The following is a 23,771-nucleotide window of genomic DNA, read 5'->3' as shown; positions in this document are numbered from 1 at the left end:
ACATCCACGTTTATCATCATCCAAACTACATCTTTATTTTTTTTTTCAACAAGTCGGCCGTCTCCCACTGAGGCAGAGTGACCCAACAAAGAAAGAAAATCCCCAAAACGAAAATGCTTTCATCATCATTCAACACTTTCACCACACTCACACATTATCACTGTTTTTGCAGAGGTGCTCAGAATACAACAGTTTAGAAGCATATACATATAAAGATACACAACATATCCCTCCAAACTGCCAATATCCCAAACCCCTCCTTTAAAGTGCAGGCATTGTACTTCCCATTTCCAGGACTCAAGTCCGACTATATGTTTATTTATATTTCTCTCGACTGCAAATGGAACATGTGCAATCTGTAACTGTGTGCACAAGTTTTGGTAAATTTTGACTTTTTATAATTTTTTGTTTATATTTTATGGTAATAAATGATAAAATAGACTAGTATCTATCTGCATTCATGACATACCTAACCTTAATTTTTTTGGTCACAAACCTCCAAAAATTTCCCAATATATTTATTGAAAATAATCTGCATGTAAGTAGCCCTGTTCAAGGGTCAGCTGCATACATGTATTTTTTTTTTTTTCCAATATGTTGGCCGTTCCCCACCGAGGCAAGGCGACACAAAAAAGAAACGCTTTCGCCATCATTCACATATAATCACTGTCTTTGCAGATATATTTTGTATATATTATTATTAAAATCAGGAGGGGAGGACGACTAAACTTATAGGGGAAACTGAAAGCATTCAGGCATTATTCAATTATTAAAGCATTGAACCAAAAGAGGGTATATAAATCTGGGGTGGAAGGAGAGATGGGAAACATCCTAGGAAGGACTGGAAGGAGGATGTGAAGGTTTTAAAGTCATAGGGTTTCAAGCATCCAGCAAGTGAGTGAAAGCATATTAGATTGGGGTAAGTGGAGACTAAGTGGTTTTTAGGGATTTGATATGCTATTAGAATGTGAGCAAGGTAACATTTATGAGGGGATTCAGGAAAACTGGTTAGCTAGATTTGAGTCCTAGAGGTGGGAAGTACATTGCCTACACTCTGAATGAAGGAGGAATGGGGATGTTACAGCTTGTAGGGTTATCTGAATTGTGATATATGTGTGCTTCTTGAATGAGTGGTGATGAATGTTTTTGAATCACCCTACTTTAGTGGGAAACTGTTGGCATGGTGTAAAAAAAAAAAACTGCAAATTTGGGGTTGAATGTATTGTTTAAATAGACTGGCAATGCCAACCTTCTCATGGTTACTTACATCAGTCTCCCCAGTGCTACCATCTGCTAATCTCTATAGGACCACATAAGCCAGAATCTCCTGCACCAGATACCTCAACTCCTGCTATGCTACCAACTCACAGATTTCCTGTCTGTTGCTCTCCAGTTTCCCAAGCTTATTTCTCCATGGCAACTGGTGCCAGAGTCTACTGAAGATCAGAGCTGATTAGGTAGCTATCAGGGTTAAAATTGTTAGCACTTAAAGGTAAGAGTCTGGACTAGATTTTATAATTGTATGAAGCACTAAACCTGTAAAGGTAATAAAGTACCAAATGGTAGAAAGCAAGAGATGGCAGAGAGGAAATAGCAGATGTTCAAGAGAGGACACAGGCATAAAGAAAAAGAAGGGAGAGATCACAGATGTAGCAGTGGAGATTGAGTTTGCATCAATGGCAGGACCATTGGAGAAGACTGTAATTCAATAGCAACTGCAGCTGCAATGCTGGCAGCATCACAGCAGTTGCAGCATCAGTGGTGGTGTCAGTCTTAGCAGATGTGGCAAAAGTTGGAGTCTACTTCTCATAGTCCAAACCAAGTCATAGGCTGTAAGCTGCATCAAATTTAGAAAAATGGGGAAGCCTCCCAACTACTAATTATTAGGGTATTTAGATTCAAACCTAGGAAAAGGAGAGAAGTTTAAATACTATGGACCAAGAGTCCCTCACCTTATCAAGGAACCCCCCTGAAGGAACAATATGTTTGAAAAATTTCCCTTTAACACAGAAACCAAGAACATGGAGAATTATAATCATTAAAGACCTGCTCGTGTTTAGCCTGAACGTTTACCTATGGGTCTAACTCTAGGCGGCAGATTGCACTATCTTTTCAACCACAATGAAATCACCACTACCAGTCAGACAAAAACTGCTCAGTTCAGAATCATAATCTTGATGGTATACCATGTATAATAGTTGGATAACAGTTTGGGAAAAGATTTATACCCCTCCGAAGTAAAATACAGGCAGTTTCTAATTTCCTGTTTCATGATAACTACTGTGCTAAAAGGCTATAATTATGCTATTTGTTAACATTTTCACTGTCTTCTAATAGCTTTTTAAAGTATTTTACCATTCTCAGTGTTACAAGTCTATTGAACAAAATGTGACACTTTTTATTAACCACTTTGCTGTCTGTGCCGTAATATTATGAGTTTGAAGTCTCTGCATGTGCCGTAGAATTACGTGATGAACTCAACTCACTCAGATAAGCAGTGAGTGGTAAAATTTGGGCCTAGATATGAGAGAATGGGTCGAATTGGCAAGTATGCACCGTATAAAAAAATTCCTGCCCCACACAGTGCATAATGGGGAAAAAAAACTATGACCATGTTTTTGGTTCAAGATAGCAACTTGTCTATTGTTTTATGGCTGTATTCTCAGTTCCTTGGTATCATTTGATAGAATGGAATATATATATTATAGAAACAAATGATTTTGAATGGTTTCAAGATGGCAAGTAGCTTGAAATTGAGCTCAAAGTAGCAGAAATATTTGATTTTTGCAAACATTCCAGTGTAAACAAATCCAATGCATGTCCAACTGGTCGGTTTAATATGTGTTAACAAATGTGCTGACATTATTTATACAATTATTACAATAATGCAATATAGTAAATCTTCTATTTTTTGTGTGTGAATAAAAATTCAAAATGAATTTCATGTGCAAAGCCTGGGAATGTAGCTAATGAAGAGAGGAAATATTATTTTAGTGCCAGGAATGCCTGCATGTTGAAACTGGCATATTTTGAAATTTGTGTGAAACTGGCCAAATTACCAATTTCTGATCTTTTCATTAGGATGTTGAAATAATTGACTGAGCAGTTTCTTGTGCTCAATCAATAAAATGGAAGTCATACTAGCAAAATAGCTAAGAATTTGGTCAACTGGAACAATGTAGTTGGCCTAAAAATAGGATTCAAAGCAGGCAAAATCACTGTTGCGTAAAAATTGCTGATACAGCAAGATCTGTGAAAGCGTAATGTTGAAAGTTTTCCATCAAATTTTGTACTTTTGTTTTATTAGTTTCAGAAAAAGATTCTCTACCATTTCTTAAGAAAAAATTATATTTTTTTAATTCTTAGATACTGTGAATATTTTTCAGATCATGGGTCAGGACACTTAAAGGGTTAAATGTAAGCACAATATGCGCCATATTTTTTCTTGTCTGCCAGTTTACCTTTTTATAATGCAGTCGCAAACATATTCTATAATGGGTAGCTTAGATCTGCACATTTTTTTTTTTTTTTAGCAGCATCCAGTAGCAGCTTCTTTACTTCTCTGGATATTTCAGTGTCTCCAGTACTAGATATTTCCATGTCTACATTAGCTGGCTGTTTTGGGTTGAAGTCCAGTGCATCTTAAATGTACTCTTCTGAAAACAGACTGGAATTTTATACAAAAAAATATTCCCTAATTTGCATGTCCTTTGATGTTATGTCTGACCTTTGTTATGATTTTACATTTCAATACCTTCACAGTTTTCACTTACCTGTGTGGATTCTTTGTTCTTTTCCCATGATTCATATATTATTGGTAAGCTTTCTGAGAAAGCCATTTTATTGCATTGTCTATATTTCTTTGATTCACATACTCAGTGTGGCAGTCTTCATCCCTGAGTCCACTGTTGCTACTTTTCTCAGCACAAAATGTACAGAAGCCTAATCTGTATATTTCACAATTTATTCCTTTTGTTGTTCTCAAAATTATGTTACCATGGCTTTCTTTCAGTAACAATATTTTCTTCTTGGTCAGTGCAGGTGACACTGGATAAAAAACAAACCAGAGTAAAAAATGGGAATATAGAAATCCATGGGATTTTTGTAAAGATAAAACATTCCAAATCAAATAAAAAAAAATAGTACTGTACTCACCAATACATGTACAGTACCTGCAGTCTTTATCTTTATGTAAAATGTACTTTCTGGGGAATATGTGCAGCAGGCTGGTTATATGTTAAATTTTCCATCAAGCTCAGCTGACTATGATACAACTGCATCATGTTGTGTGAGAATACAATGCAAGTGGACTGACTGCTACAGAATCTTGAGACTGGAATAGTATTTGTACCTATTTCAAGCTCTTAATCTGAATTATAAATATCAGACATGATCAATTCTGCTGCATAATGCTGAGAGTAAGTACATTATGCAACTCTCTCAACCACAGATACAGATTTCTTGAATAATGACAAGAGTATAGTTTGTTTCAATTTCTGAAACTACTCTGCACAAGTTTTTGTGGGAGGTGGAAGTTAATTTTCCTACTCTAAGAATTCTAAATAATTTTGTATACAGTGGGTGCTTTTTTGTCTGTCCAACAAAGACAAACAGTCAATGTAAAAACAGCTGAAAGAGAGAATGGCAGCTTTGATGTTTGATCTAAGAGATGGGAAAAAGTGTAAAGAAGCTTAAAAAAAGAACATGTAATGATTAGGTTGTGATGACTTAGGTTGTCTCTAAGGTCCTGGCTAGTTCTGTAACTTAACCCTTTCAGGGTCCAAGGCTAAAATCGGAAGGGGTGCCCCAGTGTCCAAGAAATTTTGAAAAAAAAAAAAAAAAAAAAAAAAAAAACTTACAGAATTAGAGTATATTTTTGTGAAGGTAATAAAACAAAAAAAAATTTCTGATCAGTACTTACCGAGATACAGAGGCGAGAAGTTGACCCAAAATGACTGGGTGGCGGCAACATCGGCAATTTCCTCAAACTCGCATTTCTTTATTTTATGTTTTTTTACAATTTTTTCTTTTCTTTTCTAATTTTTTTCTTTTCCTAGTAACATTTGTGACCTGTGAGACCAATACTGTATATATTTTTTTTTTTTTATTATCACACTGGCCGATTCCCACCAAGGCAGGGTGGCCTGAAAAAGAAAAACTTTCACCATCATTCACTCCATCACTGTCTTGCCAGAAGGGTGCTTTACACTACAGTTTTTAAACTGCAACATTAACACCCCTCCTTCAGAGTGCAGGCACTGTACTTCCCATCTCCAGGACTCAAGTCCGGCCTGCCGGTTTCCCTGAACCCCTTCATAAATGTTAGTTTGCTCACACTCCAACAGCACGTCAAGTATTAAAAACCATTCGTCTCCATTCACTCCTATCAAACACGCTCACGCACACCTGCTGGAAGTCCAAGCCCCTCGCACACAAAACCTCCTTTACCCCCTCCCTCCAACCTTTCCTAGGCCGACCCCTACCCCGCCTTCCTTCCACTACAGACTGATACACTCTTGAAGTCATTCTGTTTCGCTCCATTCTCTCTACATGTCCGAACCACCTCAACAACCCTTCCTCAGCCCTCTGGACAACAGTTTTGGTAATCCCGCACCTCCTCCTAACTTCCAAACTATGAATTCTCTGCATTATATTCACACCACACATTGCCCTCAGACATGATATCACTGCATCCAGCCTTCTCCTTGCTGCAACATTCATCACCCATGCTTCACACCCATATAAGAGTGTTGGTAAAACTATACTCTCATACATTCCCCTCTTTGCCTCCAAGGACAAAGTTCTTTGTCTCCACAGACTCCTAAGTGCACCACTCACCCTTTTCCCCTCATCAATTCTATGATTCACCTCATCCTTCATAGACCCATCCGCTGACACGTCCACTCCCAAATATCTGAATACATTCACCTCCTCCATACTCTCTCCCTCCAATCTGATATCCAATCTTTCATCACCTAATATTTTTGTTATCCTCATAACCTTACTCTTTCCTGTATTCACTTTTAATTTTCTTCTTTTGCACACCCTACCAAATTCATCCACCAATCTCTGCAACTTCTCTTCAGAATCTCCCAAGAGCACAGTGTCATCAGCAAAGAGCAACTGTGACAACTCCCACTTTATGTGTGATTCCTTATCGTTTAACTCCATATAATGTATCTTTTAACTCCATATAATGTATATATATAAACTCACTGTATTGAACACAATAACCACACTAAAGTTATTATTATAAGATTATTTACCACTTTTGTTTATTGCAATAAACATGCACAAATCTTGTATAATACTAATGTTCTATCATATATTTACATATGTACAATCACTGGACATGTTTTTAGAACTGCAGCTTGTGGAACTCCTTGAAACGAGGCACCATACACAAAGGTACCTTACATTTCTCACACATAAACCGAGTGTCTTTGCGTCTTTGTTGCCGTCATTTTGTTTGTGCACAGACAACAGATCTCTTCTGAGCAAATTTCTTCTTAGTTGCAGGAAGCTGTATTATGAAGTGATCACCTTCCCTCCTCAAACGCCTTGGTATATCCTGAGGAGTTCGAGGACGGTTTTGTAAAGCAGGTGTTGTTACCTGGTATTTCATTATTAGTTGTCTGACAACAGACAAACAAAATTCACCATACAGTGGTCTGTTGCCAGTCTTCATTTGGTACATATTATATGCACTGAGCATTGAAATGTCCATGAGATGGAAGAAAAGTTTCATGTACCACTTGTAACTCTTATGAACACAATCAACAAAGCCAATCTGCATGTCACATTTGTCAACCAAGCGCATGTTTTGTGTATAATCAATCACTGTCACTGGTTTTCGAACATGTTCATTAGTCACTCTATCAATTTTGCCACTGTCTTGCATTTCGTTACGGTGAATGGTTGTCAACACTGTGACATCTCGTTTGTCATGCCACCATAATGCCATGATGTTATTGGCAGTAAACACCTGCACCTCTTCACCACGAACACCTGCGTTGAACCTGGGCATATGTTTACGATTAGAACGCACTGTGCCACACACATGTCATGTTCACTCGCAAGAAATCACTGAGTAAAGGGCTTGTGTACCAGTTATCAGTATATAATGTATGCCCCTTCCCAAGATAAGGTGCCATCATGCTTCTCACTACGTCACCTGAGATACCCAATAACATCCTGGTATCTTTCAATGTTTTACCTCCTGTGTATACAACAATATCCAATACCAGGCCACTGTCACAGTCATAGAGTACAAACAGTTTTATACCAAAGCGTTTCCTCTTGCTCGGTATATACTGCTTGAATGACAGCCTACCTTTGAACAAAATCCAAGACTCGTCAAGTACAAGATTCTTGAATGGATAAAAGTACATGTTGAACTTTTGTTTCAGATACATAAAAACATTTCTAATCTTGTATAACCTGTCACTTCTATCAGGCCTGGTTTTGTCAGAGAAGTGCAACATACAAAGCAGTAAGATAAACCTGTTCACTGGGATGATTTCATTGAAGACCGGGGTACAAATTAGCCGATCTGTGGACCAGTATGATTTTATATTATGCTTATAGACATGAGGCATAAGCATTATTGTTGCAAAAAGCAAATACATTTCTGCAACAGTTGTCTCTTTCCACCGGTGTAGTCTTGACTGTGGTGATATGATCGTATTTGCCATGGTGTACTCAAAATACTTATTACTTTCCCTGACAATAGTTTCCATCAATGGCTGGTCAAAGAATAGTTCAAAAAATTCCAGTTCATTTGCAGTGTTTCCAAGGGGACAAGTAGGTAGAATTCCACTTTGAGAGTCATCAAAGTGGTGGGGCTTGGGAACAAAGTTGGGATTTTGCTGCCAATCCCAGATACGGTTTGCTGGTGGATACTGGACATCATAGGCTGGTTGTGCTGGTAGTTGTGGTTGTGGTGGGCTGGTGGCTGACGCTCTGCTTTGTCCTTGAACTGAGGAGTCAGCATGGGTCCCAGCCTGGGCTGGTGAGTCATGCATGGTCGTGGCACTACCATCACCACCACTACCACCACCTACTGATGCCTGTGGTCTATCCATGCTAAGTGTAGCCACATCAACCTCACTTTCACTGTCTATTCCTGGTGTAGGGCCACAGGATGTACTCCGGGATGTACTCCGTCCCCTGGGCACTGCATAGGGAACACTACCCGAGCTCATGCGGCGGCGTATATACCGACGCTTCACTGGTGAATATGTTTCACCACTATCACTACTCAAATGATCTTCAAGAGCAATAAAATCACAATCCACGTCACTATCATCATCATTACTGAAGTCAGGCCTGGCCACGCGAAAATAATAGTTTTCTCTTGCGATGAGGTACAACTGAACGTGACTGAGGCGTGCCCACACCAGAGGTAGAAGGTTGAGGATCGTCAAGGTTTTCTGCACTATTATCGATATCCTGGCCATTCCTTTCAGTCACTAACTGATCAAAGCCAAAGAATTCGTCTTCATTTCCACTTCCATCAGAGTCAGAACTATCAGATAGGAAGAGGAGAGTCCCAATTTTCCTTGGAGTGAGAGCTGCCTTGCAAGGAGGCATGGTGAACAAAGGTAACTGAGCCGGCATTCCCACAATGCTATGCGGGTGCCTAGAATTTTTGCTTACGGTGCACACACACCACGCCGACCCATTCTCTCACATGTAGGCTTCCCAGCCTTTTCGCACTAAATTTGACGCCGCTAGAATTTTGGTGTAGATCTATGGTTTGGACCCTGAATGTAAAGCCGTAGATCTACGGCATAGACCCTGAAAGGGTTAAAACTGTTTATTTTTAACTGGTTTTCCGCTGGTAATTACTTTTTGTGATAGTTGGTCATTTTATATTACTTTCCAAAAGCTGTTGTTTAGAATTACTCTTAGTTTTGTTTTCTCAGTTTCTGGGATAAAATTTGCTCAATTTTTTACAGCTTATGAAAATGGTCACAGTGACGTGTTTTAAGTTAGCCCCTTTCCTGACTTCATGATGTTTTTTATCGAGGCTCGGGATTTAGTCAACTCTCAAAAACCATGCCCCATTTTTCTGTACTCTTTCAGAATTAGCACATGTCTACAGGTACATCTAATCCATATTTTCCATAAATCCTAATACTGCTTAAAACCATTTTAATTTTATTCATTTTAGAATTTTCTACATATTAAGAATGGCGGCCCCTGTTAACTATTACCAGTAACTATACATAATATTTATAGAAAAACTTCATTACTTATATATTTGAAAATACTGAAATAATTTTTATTGTTGATCATCATACAAAATGATTTGTATATTTAACAGAGCAACGAATGTCTTACCTTTGGCATCCTTAAGTTTTTGTCTCTCTGCTTCACGAACCTCCCGAGAAATATTCACCTTCAATCCAAGTGCTCCAGACACCAATCTCCGAGCTAAGGATGCAGAGGTAGCAGGGCGTGGCTTGTATGGCAAAAGGGCCTCAGTGATGCGCATAGCCTTGGCCTTAGATGATTTTGTGGCTAAAGCAAGTGAACGAGTCTTCAAAAATGGATGGTCAACACTTAGAGCATCAGCAGCTGCAAAAATATAATCAAATTATACAGCACTTTACTGTATAGTGCCTGCAAGCCAAAATAAGTATAAAAAGTATATAAAAATATGTTCATCTACTACTAAATTACATTATCCTTGTACATAATATGTATTATTGATAAGTGCATTAGTAAACCCCAAAAAAACTACTACTTCTTGCAACAAACTGGCTCTAACTATAGCTTAATAGTAATAGTGTGAGACTAGTAAATTTAAGAGCATAATGTAGTAAATACTCAAATATATATAATCATGAGTTACTGTCCTTAATAAAAATTCTTAATGATATATATATTAATGTTCTCCATGGGGAAGTGGAACAGAATTCTTCCTCAATAAGCCATCAAGGAACTTCCCACTGCTGGTACATGTTCTTTTATATTCCTGATGTGTTTAAATTTATATTTTGTCTATTTTTTTCATCTTGGCTATATATCAAGGGATATAACATGGGTCACAGATTTTGGGTAAAAATGGTATATTTATGGCCAAGAATATAAATTATGTTTTCATAAAAAGCTATACTATGAGAAACCAAGGAACTTTTTCTGAGCTGACAATAGGAAGGACCAGAGGACACAATCTTAAATTACATATGCTGTGTAGCAAAATAAATGCAGTACTTTTGTAGAAACAGAGTACAGTAGAGCCCCGCTTTACGGCGTTCCGCTAATACAGACATTTCAAATTATGACCAAAACTCACTATCCGGCTCCCCCCATCTGACTTTCTAATATGGTCACTGCGCCCCACAGGGTTTGTTTACATTCACTGTGAACACCACGTCTCAACATTATGTCTGGAAATTTTCCAAAATTTCAAGTGTTTTTAAAAGTTATTTCATATATACAGTGGACCCTCGCCTAACGAACGCATCGCATAACGTTAAATCCGCCTAGCGATACATTTTAACGCAAAAATTTTGCCTCGGCTAGCGCTAAAATACTCGCTCAACGTGACTCGTTCAAGATGCGTCCACGTGCAGCCTGAGCCCGCCTCACTTGTTCCGTGGGTGCCAGTGTTTACAAGCCAGCCACCGCGGTCGCTTCCAAGCATACAATCGGGACATTTCACATTATCACAGCCTTTTTAGTGATTGCACCTGCAAAATAAGTCACCATGGGCCCCAAGAAAGCTTCTAGTGCCAACCCTACAGCAAAAAGGGTGAGAATTACTATGGATATGAAGAAAGAGATCATTGCTATTACTATGGATATGAAGAAATAGATCATTGCTAAGTATGAAAGTGGAGTGCGTGTCTCCGAGCTGGCCAGGTTGTACACAAAACCCCAATCAACCATCGCTACTATTGTGGCCAAGAAAACGGCAATCAAGGAAGCTGTTCTTGCCAAAGGTGCAACTTCGTTTTCGAAACAGAGATCGCAAGTGATAGAAGATGTTGAGAGACTGTTATTGGTGTGGATAAACGAAAAACAGATAGCAGGAGATAACATCTCTCAAGCGATCATGTGTGAAAAGGCTAGGAAGTTGCATGACGATTTAATTAGAAAAATGCCTGCAACTAGTTATGATGTGAGTGAATTTAAGGCCAGCAAAGGTTGGTTTGAGAGATTTAAGAATTGTAGTGGCATACATAGTGTGATAAGGCATGGTGAGGCTGCCAGTTCGGACCACAAAGCGGCTGAAAAATATTTTTTTTTTTATTATCACACCGGCCGATTCCCACCAAGGCAGGGTGGCCCGAAAAAGAAAAACTTTCACCATCATTCACTCCATCACTGTCTTGCCAGAAGGGTGCTTTACACTACAGTTTTTAAACTGCAACATTAACACCCCTCCTTCAGAGTGCAGGCACTGTACTTCCCATCTCCAGGACTCAAGTCCGGCCTGCCGGTTTCCCTGAATCCCTTCATAAATGTTACTTTGCTCACACTCCAACAGCACGTCAAGTATTAAAAACCATTTGTCTCCATTCACTCCTATCAAACACGCTCACGCATGCCTGCTGGAAGTCCAAGCCCCTCGCACACAAAACCTCCTTTACCCCCTCCCTCCAACCCTTCCTAGGCCGACCCCTACCCCGCCTTCCTTCCACTACAGACTGATACACTCTTGAAGTCATTCTGTTTCGCTCCATTCTCTCTACATGTCCGAACCACCTCAACAACCCTTCCTCAGCCCTCTGGACAACAGTTTTGGTAATCCCGCACCTCCTCCTAACTTCCAAACTACGAATTCTCTGCATTATATTCACACCACACATTGCCCTCAGACATGACATCTCCACTGCCTCCAGCCTTCTCCTCGCTGCAACATTCATCACCCACGCTTCACACCCATATAAGAGCGTTGGTAAAACTATACTCTCATACATTCCCCTCTTTGCCTCCAAGGACAAAGTTCTTTGTCTCCACAGACTCCTAAGTGCACCACTCACTCTTTTTCCCTCATCAATTCTATGATTCACCTCATCTTTCATAGACCCATCCGCTGACACGTCCACTCCCAAATATCTGAATACGTTCACCTCCTCCATACTCTCTCCCTCCAATCTGATATTCAATCTTTCATCACCTAATCTTTTTGTTATCCTCATAACCTTACTCTTTCCTGTATTCACCTTTAATTTTCTTCTTTTGCACACCCTACCAAATTCATCCACCAATCTCTGCAACTTCTCTTCAGAATCTCCCAAGAGCACAGTGTCATCAGCAAAGAGCAGCTGTGACAACTCCCACTTTGTGTGTGATTCTTTATCTTTTAACTCCACGCCTCTTGCCAAGACCCTCGCACTTACTTCTCTTACAACCCCATCTATAAATATATTAAACAACCACAGGAATTCAATGAGTACATAGACAGTGAAGGACTGAAACCTGAACAAGTGTTTAATTGTAACGAAACAGGCCTGTTTTGGAAGAAAATGCCAAGCAGGGCCTACATTACTCAGGAGGAAAAGGCACTCCCAGGACATAAGCCTATGAAAGACAGGCTTACTCTGTTGATATGTGCCAATGCTAGTGGTGATTGCAAAGTGAAGCCTTTATTGGTGTATCACTCTGAAACTCCCAGTGTGTTCAGGAAAAACCATGTCCTCAAGGCTAATTTGTGTGTGCTGTGGAGGGCAAACAGTAAGGCATGGGTCACTAGGGACTTTTTCTATGACTGGTTACACCATGCATTTGCCCCCACTGTGAAAAATTACCTAATTGAAAAGAAATTAGACCTTAAGTGCCTCCTGGTATTAGACAATGCTCCTGGTCATCCTTCAGACGTGGCAGAGAGACTTTCTGCGGAAATGAGCTTCATTAAGGTCAAGTTTTTGCCTCCTAATACCACTCCTCTCCTGCAGCCCATGGACCAGCAGGTCATTTCCAACTTCAAGAAACTGTACACAAAAGCTATGTTTGAAAGGTGCTTTGTAGTGACCTCAGAAACTCAATTGACTCTAAGAGAGTTTTGGAGAGATCACTTTAGCATCCTCAATTGTGTAAACATTATGGGTAAGGCTTGGGAGGAAGTGAATTAGAGGATCTTGAACTCTGCTTGGAAGAAACTGTGGCCAGAATGTGTAGACAAAAGGGATTTTGAAGGGTTTGAGGCTAACCCTGGGAATCGTATGCCAGTTGAGGAATCCATTGTGGCATTGGGGAAGTCCTTGGGGTTGGAGGTTAGTGGGGAGGATGTGGAAGAGTTGGTGGAGTAGGACAATGAAGAACTAACCACTGATAAGCTGCTAGATCATCTTCAACAGCAAGAGGCCACACCTGAGGAAACTGCTTCGGAGGAGGGGATAGAGAAATTGAGGAAGTTGCCTACTTCAAAGATTAAGGAAATGTGTGCAATGTGGGTTAAAGTGCAAACCTTTTTTGATGAAAATCACCCTCGCACAGCTATTGCAAGCCGTGCTGGTGACTATTACACTGACAATGTTGTGAGGCACTTTAGGAATGTCATATAGGAACGGGAGGTACAGGCCTCTATGGACAGATATATTGTGCGACAGAGGTCCAGTGACTCTCAAGCTGGTCCTAGTGGCATTAAAAGAAGGGAAGTAACCCCGGAAAAGGACATGTCACCTCAAGTCCTAATTGAAGGGGATTCCCGTTCTAAACATTAACACCATCCACAGTCTCCCCTCCTCCCATCCCATCAATCATCATCAGCTCTTCAATAAAGGTAAGTGTCATGTAACTGTGCATGTCTTCTTCAGTTTGTGTGTATTAAAATTAATATTTCATGTGGTAAAAATTTTTTTTGTTCATACTTTGGGGTGTCAGGAATGGATTAATTTGATTTCCATTATTTCTTATGGGGAAAATTAATTCGCCTAACGACAATTTCGCCTAACGTTGAGCTCTCAGGAACGGATTAATAGCATTAGGCGAGGGTCCACTGTATTCTGATACAGTGGACCCCTGCCTTTCAGCGGTTGCGACTTTCATGAAATCTGACTTGTGGCAACTTTTTTTGGCAAAATATAGCCTCACGGTTCATGATTGGCTTCGTGATTCGGTGACCGTCTGGACCATCTGGTACACATCTGAGCAGCATCCCAGGGTCAGCACACACACAAAGCATTTCCTGCACCATTCACACTCAGTGTGCCATTGTTTATTAGCAAGTGACCATCACCCCACGGGTTCATACAATACATTTCATAATAATCCATTGTTTTTTGTGCCTGCAACTGCTAAACAAGCCACCATGGGCCCAAAGAAAGCTCCTAGTGCCAGGCCATTGGTAAAGAAGGAAAGAAACACGATAGAATTTAAGAAAAAACTCGTAGCAAAGTACCAAAGTGGAGGAGGAAGAGAGAGGGGAGAATGTGCCTTCTTCAGTGATTCTAAGATATGTATGATACTAAAGCAGCAGGTATCCATAAAGGCTATAGTGCCAGCCAGCGATAAAGTGTAGCAAGTAAGTTAAGCGATTAAGTGACAGAAAAACGACACGAAAGCAACTCTCCAGTGTTGTTGGTGTATAGAGCCAGTGAAATATGCTGCCCTGCTATCTTCCACCACCCTAAACCTCTGCCAGCATCTCCTCCATCAAACTAATTAAACTAACATCTCCAAGGTAAGTGTAAATATTTCTTATTTATAATTTACGTACATTGTTTCGGTGTAAATAGTGTTGGTGGCTTCTGCTGCCGCCTCCACCACCACTAATATGTACGGCTTCTCTCAGTGGCCCTTATAAACCCAACACCACCACCAACACTTACTCCTCACATATGTTATGACATATTTTATTCATTTTAGAGTGTATATCATGTTTCTATGTTATTAACATTGTTTATTATGTCATATTAGATGAATTGTGATAGATAAATATGCCGTAGAGATGATACTAGCGTCATATTGAAGCATAATCAACTCGCCTCCCTCTACCCTCCTACTTGTCTGCCATACACCAACAAGTCTTCAATAAAGGTAAGCATGATGTTAAATGTTCATTTATCCATTTTATTAGTGCTTTATATTCATTTGTCATTGTTTTCTTTATGTAAATCTATATTTAATCTTTAAAAAAAAATATTTTTTTGTTAATACTTTTGGGTGTCTGAAACGGATTAATTGGCTTTCCATTATTTCTTATGGGGAAAATGGTTTCGCCAGTCGTGAATTTCGCCTTTCAGCAGACTCTCTGGAATGGATTAATCACGAAACTCGGGGGTCCACTCTAATTATACTTATGTATACCTGTACCTAAATAAACTTGCACACTGTATTGGCATGCAGGCACATATTAAAATCAGTAAGTGTCTTGTGTCTCAAGATGCCATATTAATAATACTGTACTCAATAACCGAGTCTCATTAAATGTTGTATATTATGTTAATATACACATTTTCATTAATTCATCTAAGATATTTTTTCAAAATTATAAAATAAACACGATACGTAACATATAAAAGTGATAAATACACCCCACAGTAGAATAAATTAATAAATATGAGATGTGGTAGCCAGACGACTTGTAGGAGTGACTGCAAGAATACTGTTTTCTTCAGTCCAACATCAGAGAAAATGTGTACACTATAATATTACTGTGGGTAACTAGAAAATTATTCCTTTTGTATGCCTTCACTCAGAGCGTCATTTCTTCTAAAAATAGTGTTTCACAAGAATGGGAGTGTTGCTCTGTATTTATTCTACTGTATGAATGTGGAGACAACTTGTACACAATATAACATGTACACAAACCCGACACATTCATTTGGTTTGTTTACATAACTCTGTGTCTGTCCTCTCTCTTGTACTCATTCTCTCTCTATACATTAAGACTACAAATATTTTAAGGTCAGTAATGAGTGTACTGTATGTGCATTTTATCGCTCTGGGACGCTTCAAATGTCATAGAATATTATGTGTGAGTGGGGTGGCCTGGTATGGTAGCCTTGCTAGCTACCATACATACCACACTTGATTTCTTACAATAAATACTACTCATCTCACCCTACATTAAGACTACAAATATTTTAAGTAATGAGTGCCCTGTATGTGTATTTTACTTTTTTATTGTTTTTTTTAATGCCTAGTTCTATTGCTAACTTAATATATGTTAGTGTAAACTTGTTATCTAGTATTTACATGCATTTTAAGTGGATAAAAAGGGCGTTCCACTTCACGGTGATTTACACTTTACGGCGGTAGCCTGGTACCTAACCTGCCATTAAATAAGTGGGACCCAACTGTATAGGAAAAGTGGAATGAGCTCCAGAATGTTGAGGGCACAACACCTACTGGAAAATATAAAAATAGTTATAAAAAAATTCAAGACAGAATACTCTAGCATGGCTCTACCCCCATAACAAAAAGTATGTCATTATGAACAGTTCATTGCAAAAAAAGTTTAGAGAGATATACACTTTTTTAAACATCAGCCATTTCTCATCAAGAAAACACAGTCACCATTATTCCTTAGCAGTCTTTCCAGAAGTGCACAGTCATCACAATTCAAGTGATGCACTACCTCCCCACCCATCCACATGAAACAAATACAAACTGTGGCAACTCACCAATGAGCCCTGTGGAAAATATTCCTAGTGCATGGGTATCATCCACCCATTTGATATCAAATCCAGTATTTTGAAAAGTGTTGAAAACCATCATCAAATCTTGAGTCTTGAAAGATACAGGAAAATCATAGATCTCAATTACATGAGCATATTCTTCCTCATTTATCTGAGGCTCTTTGGGTTGATAGGTATAGTAATCATTTGCTGGTTTCTCTAGTTTAATATTGCCAATTGAATCAGCAAGTTGACGTTTAATATCAGGATCAAGACATTCACCAGTATCATCATAAAGGTTGTCCCATGAATCTTCTACTTCATCAGCCCAGTTAAAGGAAAACTTCTTCAGGTTTTTCTTTTCTTCTTTTCCTTCAGGCCCTTTATCTTTAATCTGTGATTGACTGTCTTTGACATCACTGTCGGACGCCATTTCCTCTGCTGAATCTTCTACTGACTCTACAACTGTTTCTTCAGTCTGAGCCTCATCGATGATTTCCTCTTCAGAAATTATTCCACCTGGCTGAAGATTGGAAATTTCAAAATGAGAAGTGCTCGGTTGACTGTTTATGATACTGGAATTTGAGGTATCGGAAATATTTTTTTCTGTGTAATCAGGTGATTTTCCAGAATGATCTAAGGTGGCAGAATTACTAGAAGAATCATCAGTCACACTTCCTTCAGTATTATCTGTCTTTAATGATATGTCTTTAAATATAAATCTTTTATCATTCAAAGTTGGACACTGATAAGCACATTGAGATAAGTTGTCAATTTTCTTGCAATTATCTTTTCCAGGACTGCTATCAATATCTTGACATCTGCCACTGAACATTTCTCGATCATTTTTATCACAGACATTTTGCCTAATTTCACTGGATGAACTATGATCTATCCTATCTGATATACTGCAACTATTGCTACTTTCTGATTTTTTGGAATCCACAACAGGTGGAAGAGCATCACTGCAAGAACTTCTGTGATGCTTAACAGGTAAGGTATTATATCTCTCATTTTTCTCACTAACATGATTTGGTGCACTTCTTGTACCATCTCCAAAATCCAATGAAACATTTGGTAAAGAACCAAGTCTTCCAGAAGGTGGTTTACCTAGTGAGTTCTTAGGATAATATACAAAACTTCCTTTGGCAGGACTTGTTGGATTCGAGCCTCCTCTCCAGTTGTGACTGGGACTCGGCTGAGGAGTTCGTTCACGGCTTGAATTACGGCTATTAGTACGACTATTGTTAATACTACTGTAGCGATCATAATTGTCATAACCTCGATCATACCGTTCATGATTTATGTTGAAGTTGCTATTGTAAAAGACTCTTTCACAACTACCAAAACCTCTATCCCCTAGTCCATTATTATACTGATCCCTATTGTTAGAGGTATGACATACAGACCCTTTTGTGCCCATGTTTGTTTCTGCACTATTATTCTGATCAGCACTAGGTTCTCTACTATGGGAATGTCTCCTACGATTTCTTCTGCTCCTCCTTGATCGCTGACTAGACTCAACTGGATGAATTACATTTTCCTTACTATGCACACTGTGGATCTCTCGGGTTGGTGTAGGACTCTTTTGAGTCCTACCCCCACCATTAAGTGATTTGCTATTTTTAGAAGGAGAATTATTTATAGAATCAGTTTCCCAACGGGAATGTTCATTATGTCTTGTTTCAGAGTCCTGATTGAGGCAGCGCTCAATTAATTGAAGTGTTTGAGTATTAAACCTTCCTCCACCTTTACTTCTACCGTAACCTGGAGTTGACTCTCTACTAAAGTCTCCTTTGGAAATTGGAGGCTTTCCTTTTATTTTATCTGTTTCACCATCGTATACTGATGACTGACTGCCTTGACGGCTTCCCTGTTTATTGTATCTGTTTCGTCCGCTGAATTCCGATGCTACAGAACACACCGAGAATGTAGGAGATGGAGGTCTAGGAAGGTGTTCATAGTCATGCAAGTGTGTGGGTGTTCCTTGTGCTGAACTAGTCTCTCCAGGGGCATGGCGCCTCCCTCGAGGTACATACAATACTTGATCAGGTCGTCGGCCTCTTCCTTTGTACTGATAATCACCCCCAATAGTCAATGTGCTGCTTTCACTGTCTGTTCTTTGTCTGCTGGAGGGTATTTGGTATGGATGATGGTTTGTTTGTTGCTGATAATTGTTTTCTTGTGGGTAATGATTTCTGTATGAATCATCTTGATAAATATTAAATTGATGTTGATGTTGTTGATAGTAATGTTTTTGTTGATGTGATTGTTGTTGATGGCAGGAATTTTGCTGCTGCTGATGAAAGGTATCATCATCTCTTGTGCTACGGGCTGGTGGAGGTCTGTAGATCTGAGCAGCTGCTTTACCTGCAATAAAGTCAAATTTATTCATCAATTAATTAAAGAGGTATACTCCACATTTTGACATAAATGATGGTGACTGTATATTTGTGTATGTCATAATAACAAAACAGCTTAACTAATATGACCCCTGAAATAAAATAGGTGACAACTGTAAGACAGCAAAATTATAAAATAATTATGAAACCAGCCATGCGTGTTGTAAGAGGCGACTAAAATGCCGGGAGCAAGGGCCTAGTAACCCCTTCTCCTGTATAAATTACTAAATTTAAAAAGAGAAACTTTCGTTTTTCTTTTTGAGCGACCCTGCCTTGGTGGGATATGGCTGGTTTGTTGAAAAAAAAAAATTATGAAACCACACAAGTAAACAGGATTCATTAATGAGAAATGAAATGGCTTGTGCTACTGGTATACAAAACAATACACGAGTTTTTACAAGACTCTCAGTTTACGAGTGAGTTTTTGATAACATGTAGCAGTGTCACTGATGGAATATTAGGTCCAAACTGCATTGTAAGTAACATCTCGCCAAGAAACATGTTGAGCTGTAAATATATCATTCATGTACACATATATAGATGTATATGAGGTTTGATGGCAATTCAACTATATATTATCTAAATACAAAGATCTAGTAGGTCTAATATTAAGTCAATTTAGGTGTTGCATTCATTACATGAAGCACAATCATCCCAAATTGATCAATGTATGCATGCTGCCAAGTGCTGCTGGGAGACAATGACTCTTTGACCTAGTACAGTGTGCTAATCTTTATTTCTACACTTAATATGGCATTAGAAAAATCTGATGTGCCATGTGATCAATATCTCAATGAAATCACTGGGAAAGTTGAATACCTTGAAACTTCAACAATATCAACTACGTGATATCTATGATGCACTAATTGTTATCTTTCATGACATTACCCCTAACAAAATCATAAGTAAAATGATCTCATGATACAAGCACTTGTTAATCTATTCAATCAAGGGTCTACTGCAATTAATTCTAAATTTTAAGTGAAGAGATTGCTTTTAAAAATTTAATTTACATGTTCTACAAAAAAAGTGAGATAAACCATGGTATCAACTAAGGAATAGAACAAAAATTTGAAAAAACTCACCACGACGGCGATTATTATCAGCATATTGCTCTGGAGGCATGGTTACTGGCATATTCTTTAGATTACACCTGCTTGAAGGACTACTGTATGATGGCCACAATTGGTTCTGTTTACTGATGTCTTTTCTTGATGATTCAGTAGACAATCTGAAAAAAATTATATCTAAAATGCTTCAATCACCAACTGTTTACATAGTACATGTATATTGCAATAATATAAATGTTCACGTGTATACAAAATTACGGTTACTGTACATGTCAAAATTGCAAGTCCCTCAAGGGTTATTTGTATCTGTTATACGTATCTACTGATAAGAACATACACAAATAACCTGCACATAGAAGAGAGGAGCTTACGACGACTTTGTAAATGGTCCAAGTCGGATCGAAATGTTGTTGTAAGCTCCTCTCTTCTATGTGCGGGTTATTTGTGTATCGTTCCAGTCACAGTATTGTGCCTTTTTGTTATTTATTGATAAGAACATAAGAAAGAAGGAACACTGCTGCAGGCCTACTGGCCCATCTGAGGCAGGTCCAAGTCACCTGGGTTAAACCAATGACCCACCTAATCAGGTCAGATCACATCCACTTAAGAAGAACGGCATCACACCTATAAGCACAAGTTAGTTAGGTCCAACTCAACCCATTCATGTATTTATCCAACCTATTTTTAAAAGTACACACCGTCTTAGATTCTATGACAGTACTCAGGAGTTTGTTCCACTCATCCACAACTCTATTACCAAATCAATGCTTTCCTATATCCTTCCTGAATCTGAACTTTTCCAACTTAAAACCATTTCTTCGAATCTTGTCTTGGCTAGATATTTTTAGCATGCTATTTACATTCCCTTTATTTATTCCTGTTTTCCATCTATACACCTCAATCATACCTTTCTACACCTTTCTAGAAAGTGCAGATTCAGGGCCCTCAGTCCATCCTCACAGGGAAGATTTCTGATACATGGGATCAACTTTCTCATCCTTTGTACGTTTTCCAGTGCATTAATATCCATTCTGTAATATGGTGACCAGAACTGTGCAGCATAATCTAAATGAGGCCTAACCAAAGATATAAGAGTTGAAGAACAACCTGAGGACTCCTATTATTTAAGCTCTTTGATATGAAGCCAAGGATTCTGTTCACTTTATTGCAAACACTTATACACTGTTGTCTTGGTTTTAGATTACTGCTAATCACAACTCCCTAATCCTTTTTGCAAACAGTAATATCAAGATCTACATTATTTAGTTTATATGTGGCATAGTTATTTTCTTGTCCAATGTTTAGAATTTTGCATTTGTCTATATTAAACTGCAACTGCCACTTCTCCGATCACTGCATCAATCTATTCAAATCTTCCTGGAGTGCTCTAATGTCCTCATTAGAATGACTTAGGCTGCCTATTTTGGTGTCATCAGCAAACTTCCTTATGTCACTATTTATTCCCTCATCAATGTTGTTTATATAAACTTTGAACAACAAGGAGCCCAACACTGACCCCTGTGGAACACTACTCGTGATGTGCCCCCACTCTGATTTCTCTCCACTGATGCAAACTCTCTGCTGACTATCTGTCAACCACGCCTCTACCCAGGAAAAAATTTTCTCCTATTCCATGTGCCTAAGTTTCCTCAATAGCCTCTGATGTGGAACTATCGAAAGCCTTACTGAAGTCCATATACACAATACCGTATTCGTTACCACGATCCACCTCCTCAAATGCCTTGGTGAAAAAAGTTAGTAAATTTGTAAGGCAGAAATGGCCCTTTGTAAAATCATGCTGAGATTTATTAATCAATTTATGCCTTTCAAGATGGCTATGAATTGCCTCGGCAATTACTGATTCCATGAATTTTCCCACTATGGAGGTAAGGCTTATTGGTCTATAGTTTGAAGCTAAGGACCTGTCACTTACTTTGTAAACAGGTATTACATTTGCCATTTCCCACTTGTCTAGCACTATGCTAATTTGTAGTGATATGTTGAAAAGACTAGCCAAAGGTTTGCTAAGCTCCTCTTTACATTCCTTTAAAACCCTTGCAAACAAGACTATCAGTCTCCACATCCTAGTCTCAGACCAGGCTTCTGAATCAGAAAGAATACAGTACTGCAAGAATACTGTAAAAATAATTGAGCATCACATAATAAAGTAAAGATGAGGGTGCACCGAACCTAAGTAAAGATTAGTAAAATTTACCCATGTTACAAGCTCATGACAAAAAAGAAAGGATCAGCAATCCTGCCAAAGTGTAAAATGCTCAGCATGTTTCCAGTTCACTCTCATACAGGACAGCAGTACCTTCCTGAATGGCTGCTGTCTACCAATCTCCTACTTGCAAGAGTGCATGTGCAGGATGCATTGCTGTTTCCTTTGTTGCTCTGGGATCCTTTGTTTCCCTTCTAATTCTATTTCCTATCTACTTTACCTGGCCTCAGACCAGGTCTCCTGGCTGATGAACTGGTCATGTAGACAGCCTGTACTGTCTGCACAGACAGCCCATGCTGTCTGCCAGCTTAGTTCATATTTTGCGCCACTCAGGTGCTGCCATCTATAGGCCTTGCCACTTCAGTATGCCCAGACTTGCCTCGCCCTCACTCTCACAGCGGCCTGGCATCAAGACACAAGTACTCTCTCTCTCTCTCTCGTGGGCATGGCCCTGCCCGGGCCATGGGCACAAACACACAAGCCTGTGTAACCCACCACTACTTATCAATAAAGTAAGAAGCCTCCGAAGACGTATATCATTTAACCACCGCTTACAGCCTACCAAACAAGCCCATTATAGTCAGTCAGAATCTGAATATGTGAGGTATTGATACTTGCAGCATGAAGTCATGGTATGACAGCTAGGCTGATCAGCAAATACTTGAAGAACCTTGTCACATACTGGTAACATTCTTTCTGAAAGCAGTTTGGGTTATGTTGGTAATTCCCCTCATGCTGTATTTGATTGTTGAAAATACTTAAGTTCTTCAAACTTACTGAATCAACTGTGCTTAATGCACCCCAGCTTTTTTTTTTTTTTTAATTTTACATGTTAATTTTCTTTTATGCTATCTAACATGTTTCATGTTAACAAAGAAAGCTATTTAAATGTGGAAATCTGAAACCATTCCCTCCATTATTTTCCAAGTCCTGTATCCCAGGACTAGTTTAAGGGATTTTCATTCAAGCCCCAAACAACAATTAACATTTAAAAATTTTTAAGTGTATGAAGATATGAACATTAAAAATTTCTATGTACATTTTCCAGATCTTCAATTTTAAAGGCTTCACATGCGGCTGTTGGTGTACAACTGTTCCAATCTCGAGTACAAGTATCATTTCCTTGGTACATGTTTTTGGGTATACCCCAAAATGGGGATACCTATTATACAGTAAACTCTTGTTAACACAATCTTAAAAATGAGTCTTCAGCAAAATTTACGAAAGGCTGGAGAGTAATGCGTGAAAACCCTTGTGGGCGAGGTGTATGTGTAATTTTTTCTTCCTGTAGTAGCTTTTGCCCAGTAAGAGGGGCCATTGTTTATAGAGCAGTTCGATGTCACCCTTGTTTGCCCACCCATGCTGACACTAATGCATAGTTCCTTTCCAGAGGTGCAGCATAACTGACCCAGTGTGCTGACCGAACAATTCTCAATAATGGTGCATCAAGTTGACTGTGAAGACAATAAATATTATCCATGGAGGCAAATTAGGGAAT

At 38.9% G+C, this 23,771-nt stretch overlaps 1 protein-coding gene across 3 annotated transcripts in view; it reads right to left on the bottom strand.

Annotated features, from left to right (window-relative positions):
• The window catches only part of LOC128696697 (putative uncharacterized protein DDB_G0282133), an 84,544-nt gene that overhangs the window by 18,841 nt on the left and 41,932 nt on the right, over positions 1–23,771 (bottom strand). For 2 of the 3 annotated variants that reach the window (XR_008408191.2, XM_053788058.2), the window contains exons 3-5: positions 20,065–20,210; positions 16,584–18,947; positions 9,346–9,582 (exon numbers count right to left, since the gene is read on the bottom strand). Coding sequence is in view for 2 of the 3 variants with exons in the window: in XM_053788058.2 (XP_053644033.2) it covers positions 9,346–9,582; positions 16,584–18,947; positions 20,065–20,210 (2,747 nt within the window). In the remaining variant the exon portion in view is untranslated. Of the gene's footprint in view, positions 1–3,773; positions 4,048–9,345; positions 9,583–16,583; positions 18,948–20,064; positions 20,211–23,771 lie in introns of all 3 variants that reach the window. The other variant, XM_070094528.1, reaches the window with a different exon arrangement.

The sequence above is a fragment of the Cherax quadricarinatus genome, chromosome 46 (assembly GCF_038502225.1).
Source record: "Cherax quadricarinatus isolate ZL_2023a chromosome 46, ASM3850222v1, whole genome shotgun sequence".
Lineage (NCBI taxonomy): Eukaryota > Metazoa > Arthropoda > Malacostraca > Decapoda > Parastacidae > Cherax > Cherax quadricarinatus.
Note: the sequence above shows the minus strand (reverse complement) of the source record. Positions and strands in the feature narration are given on the sequence as shown.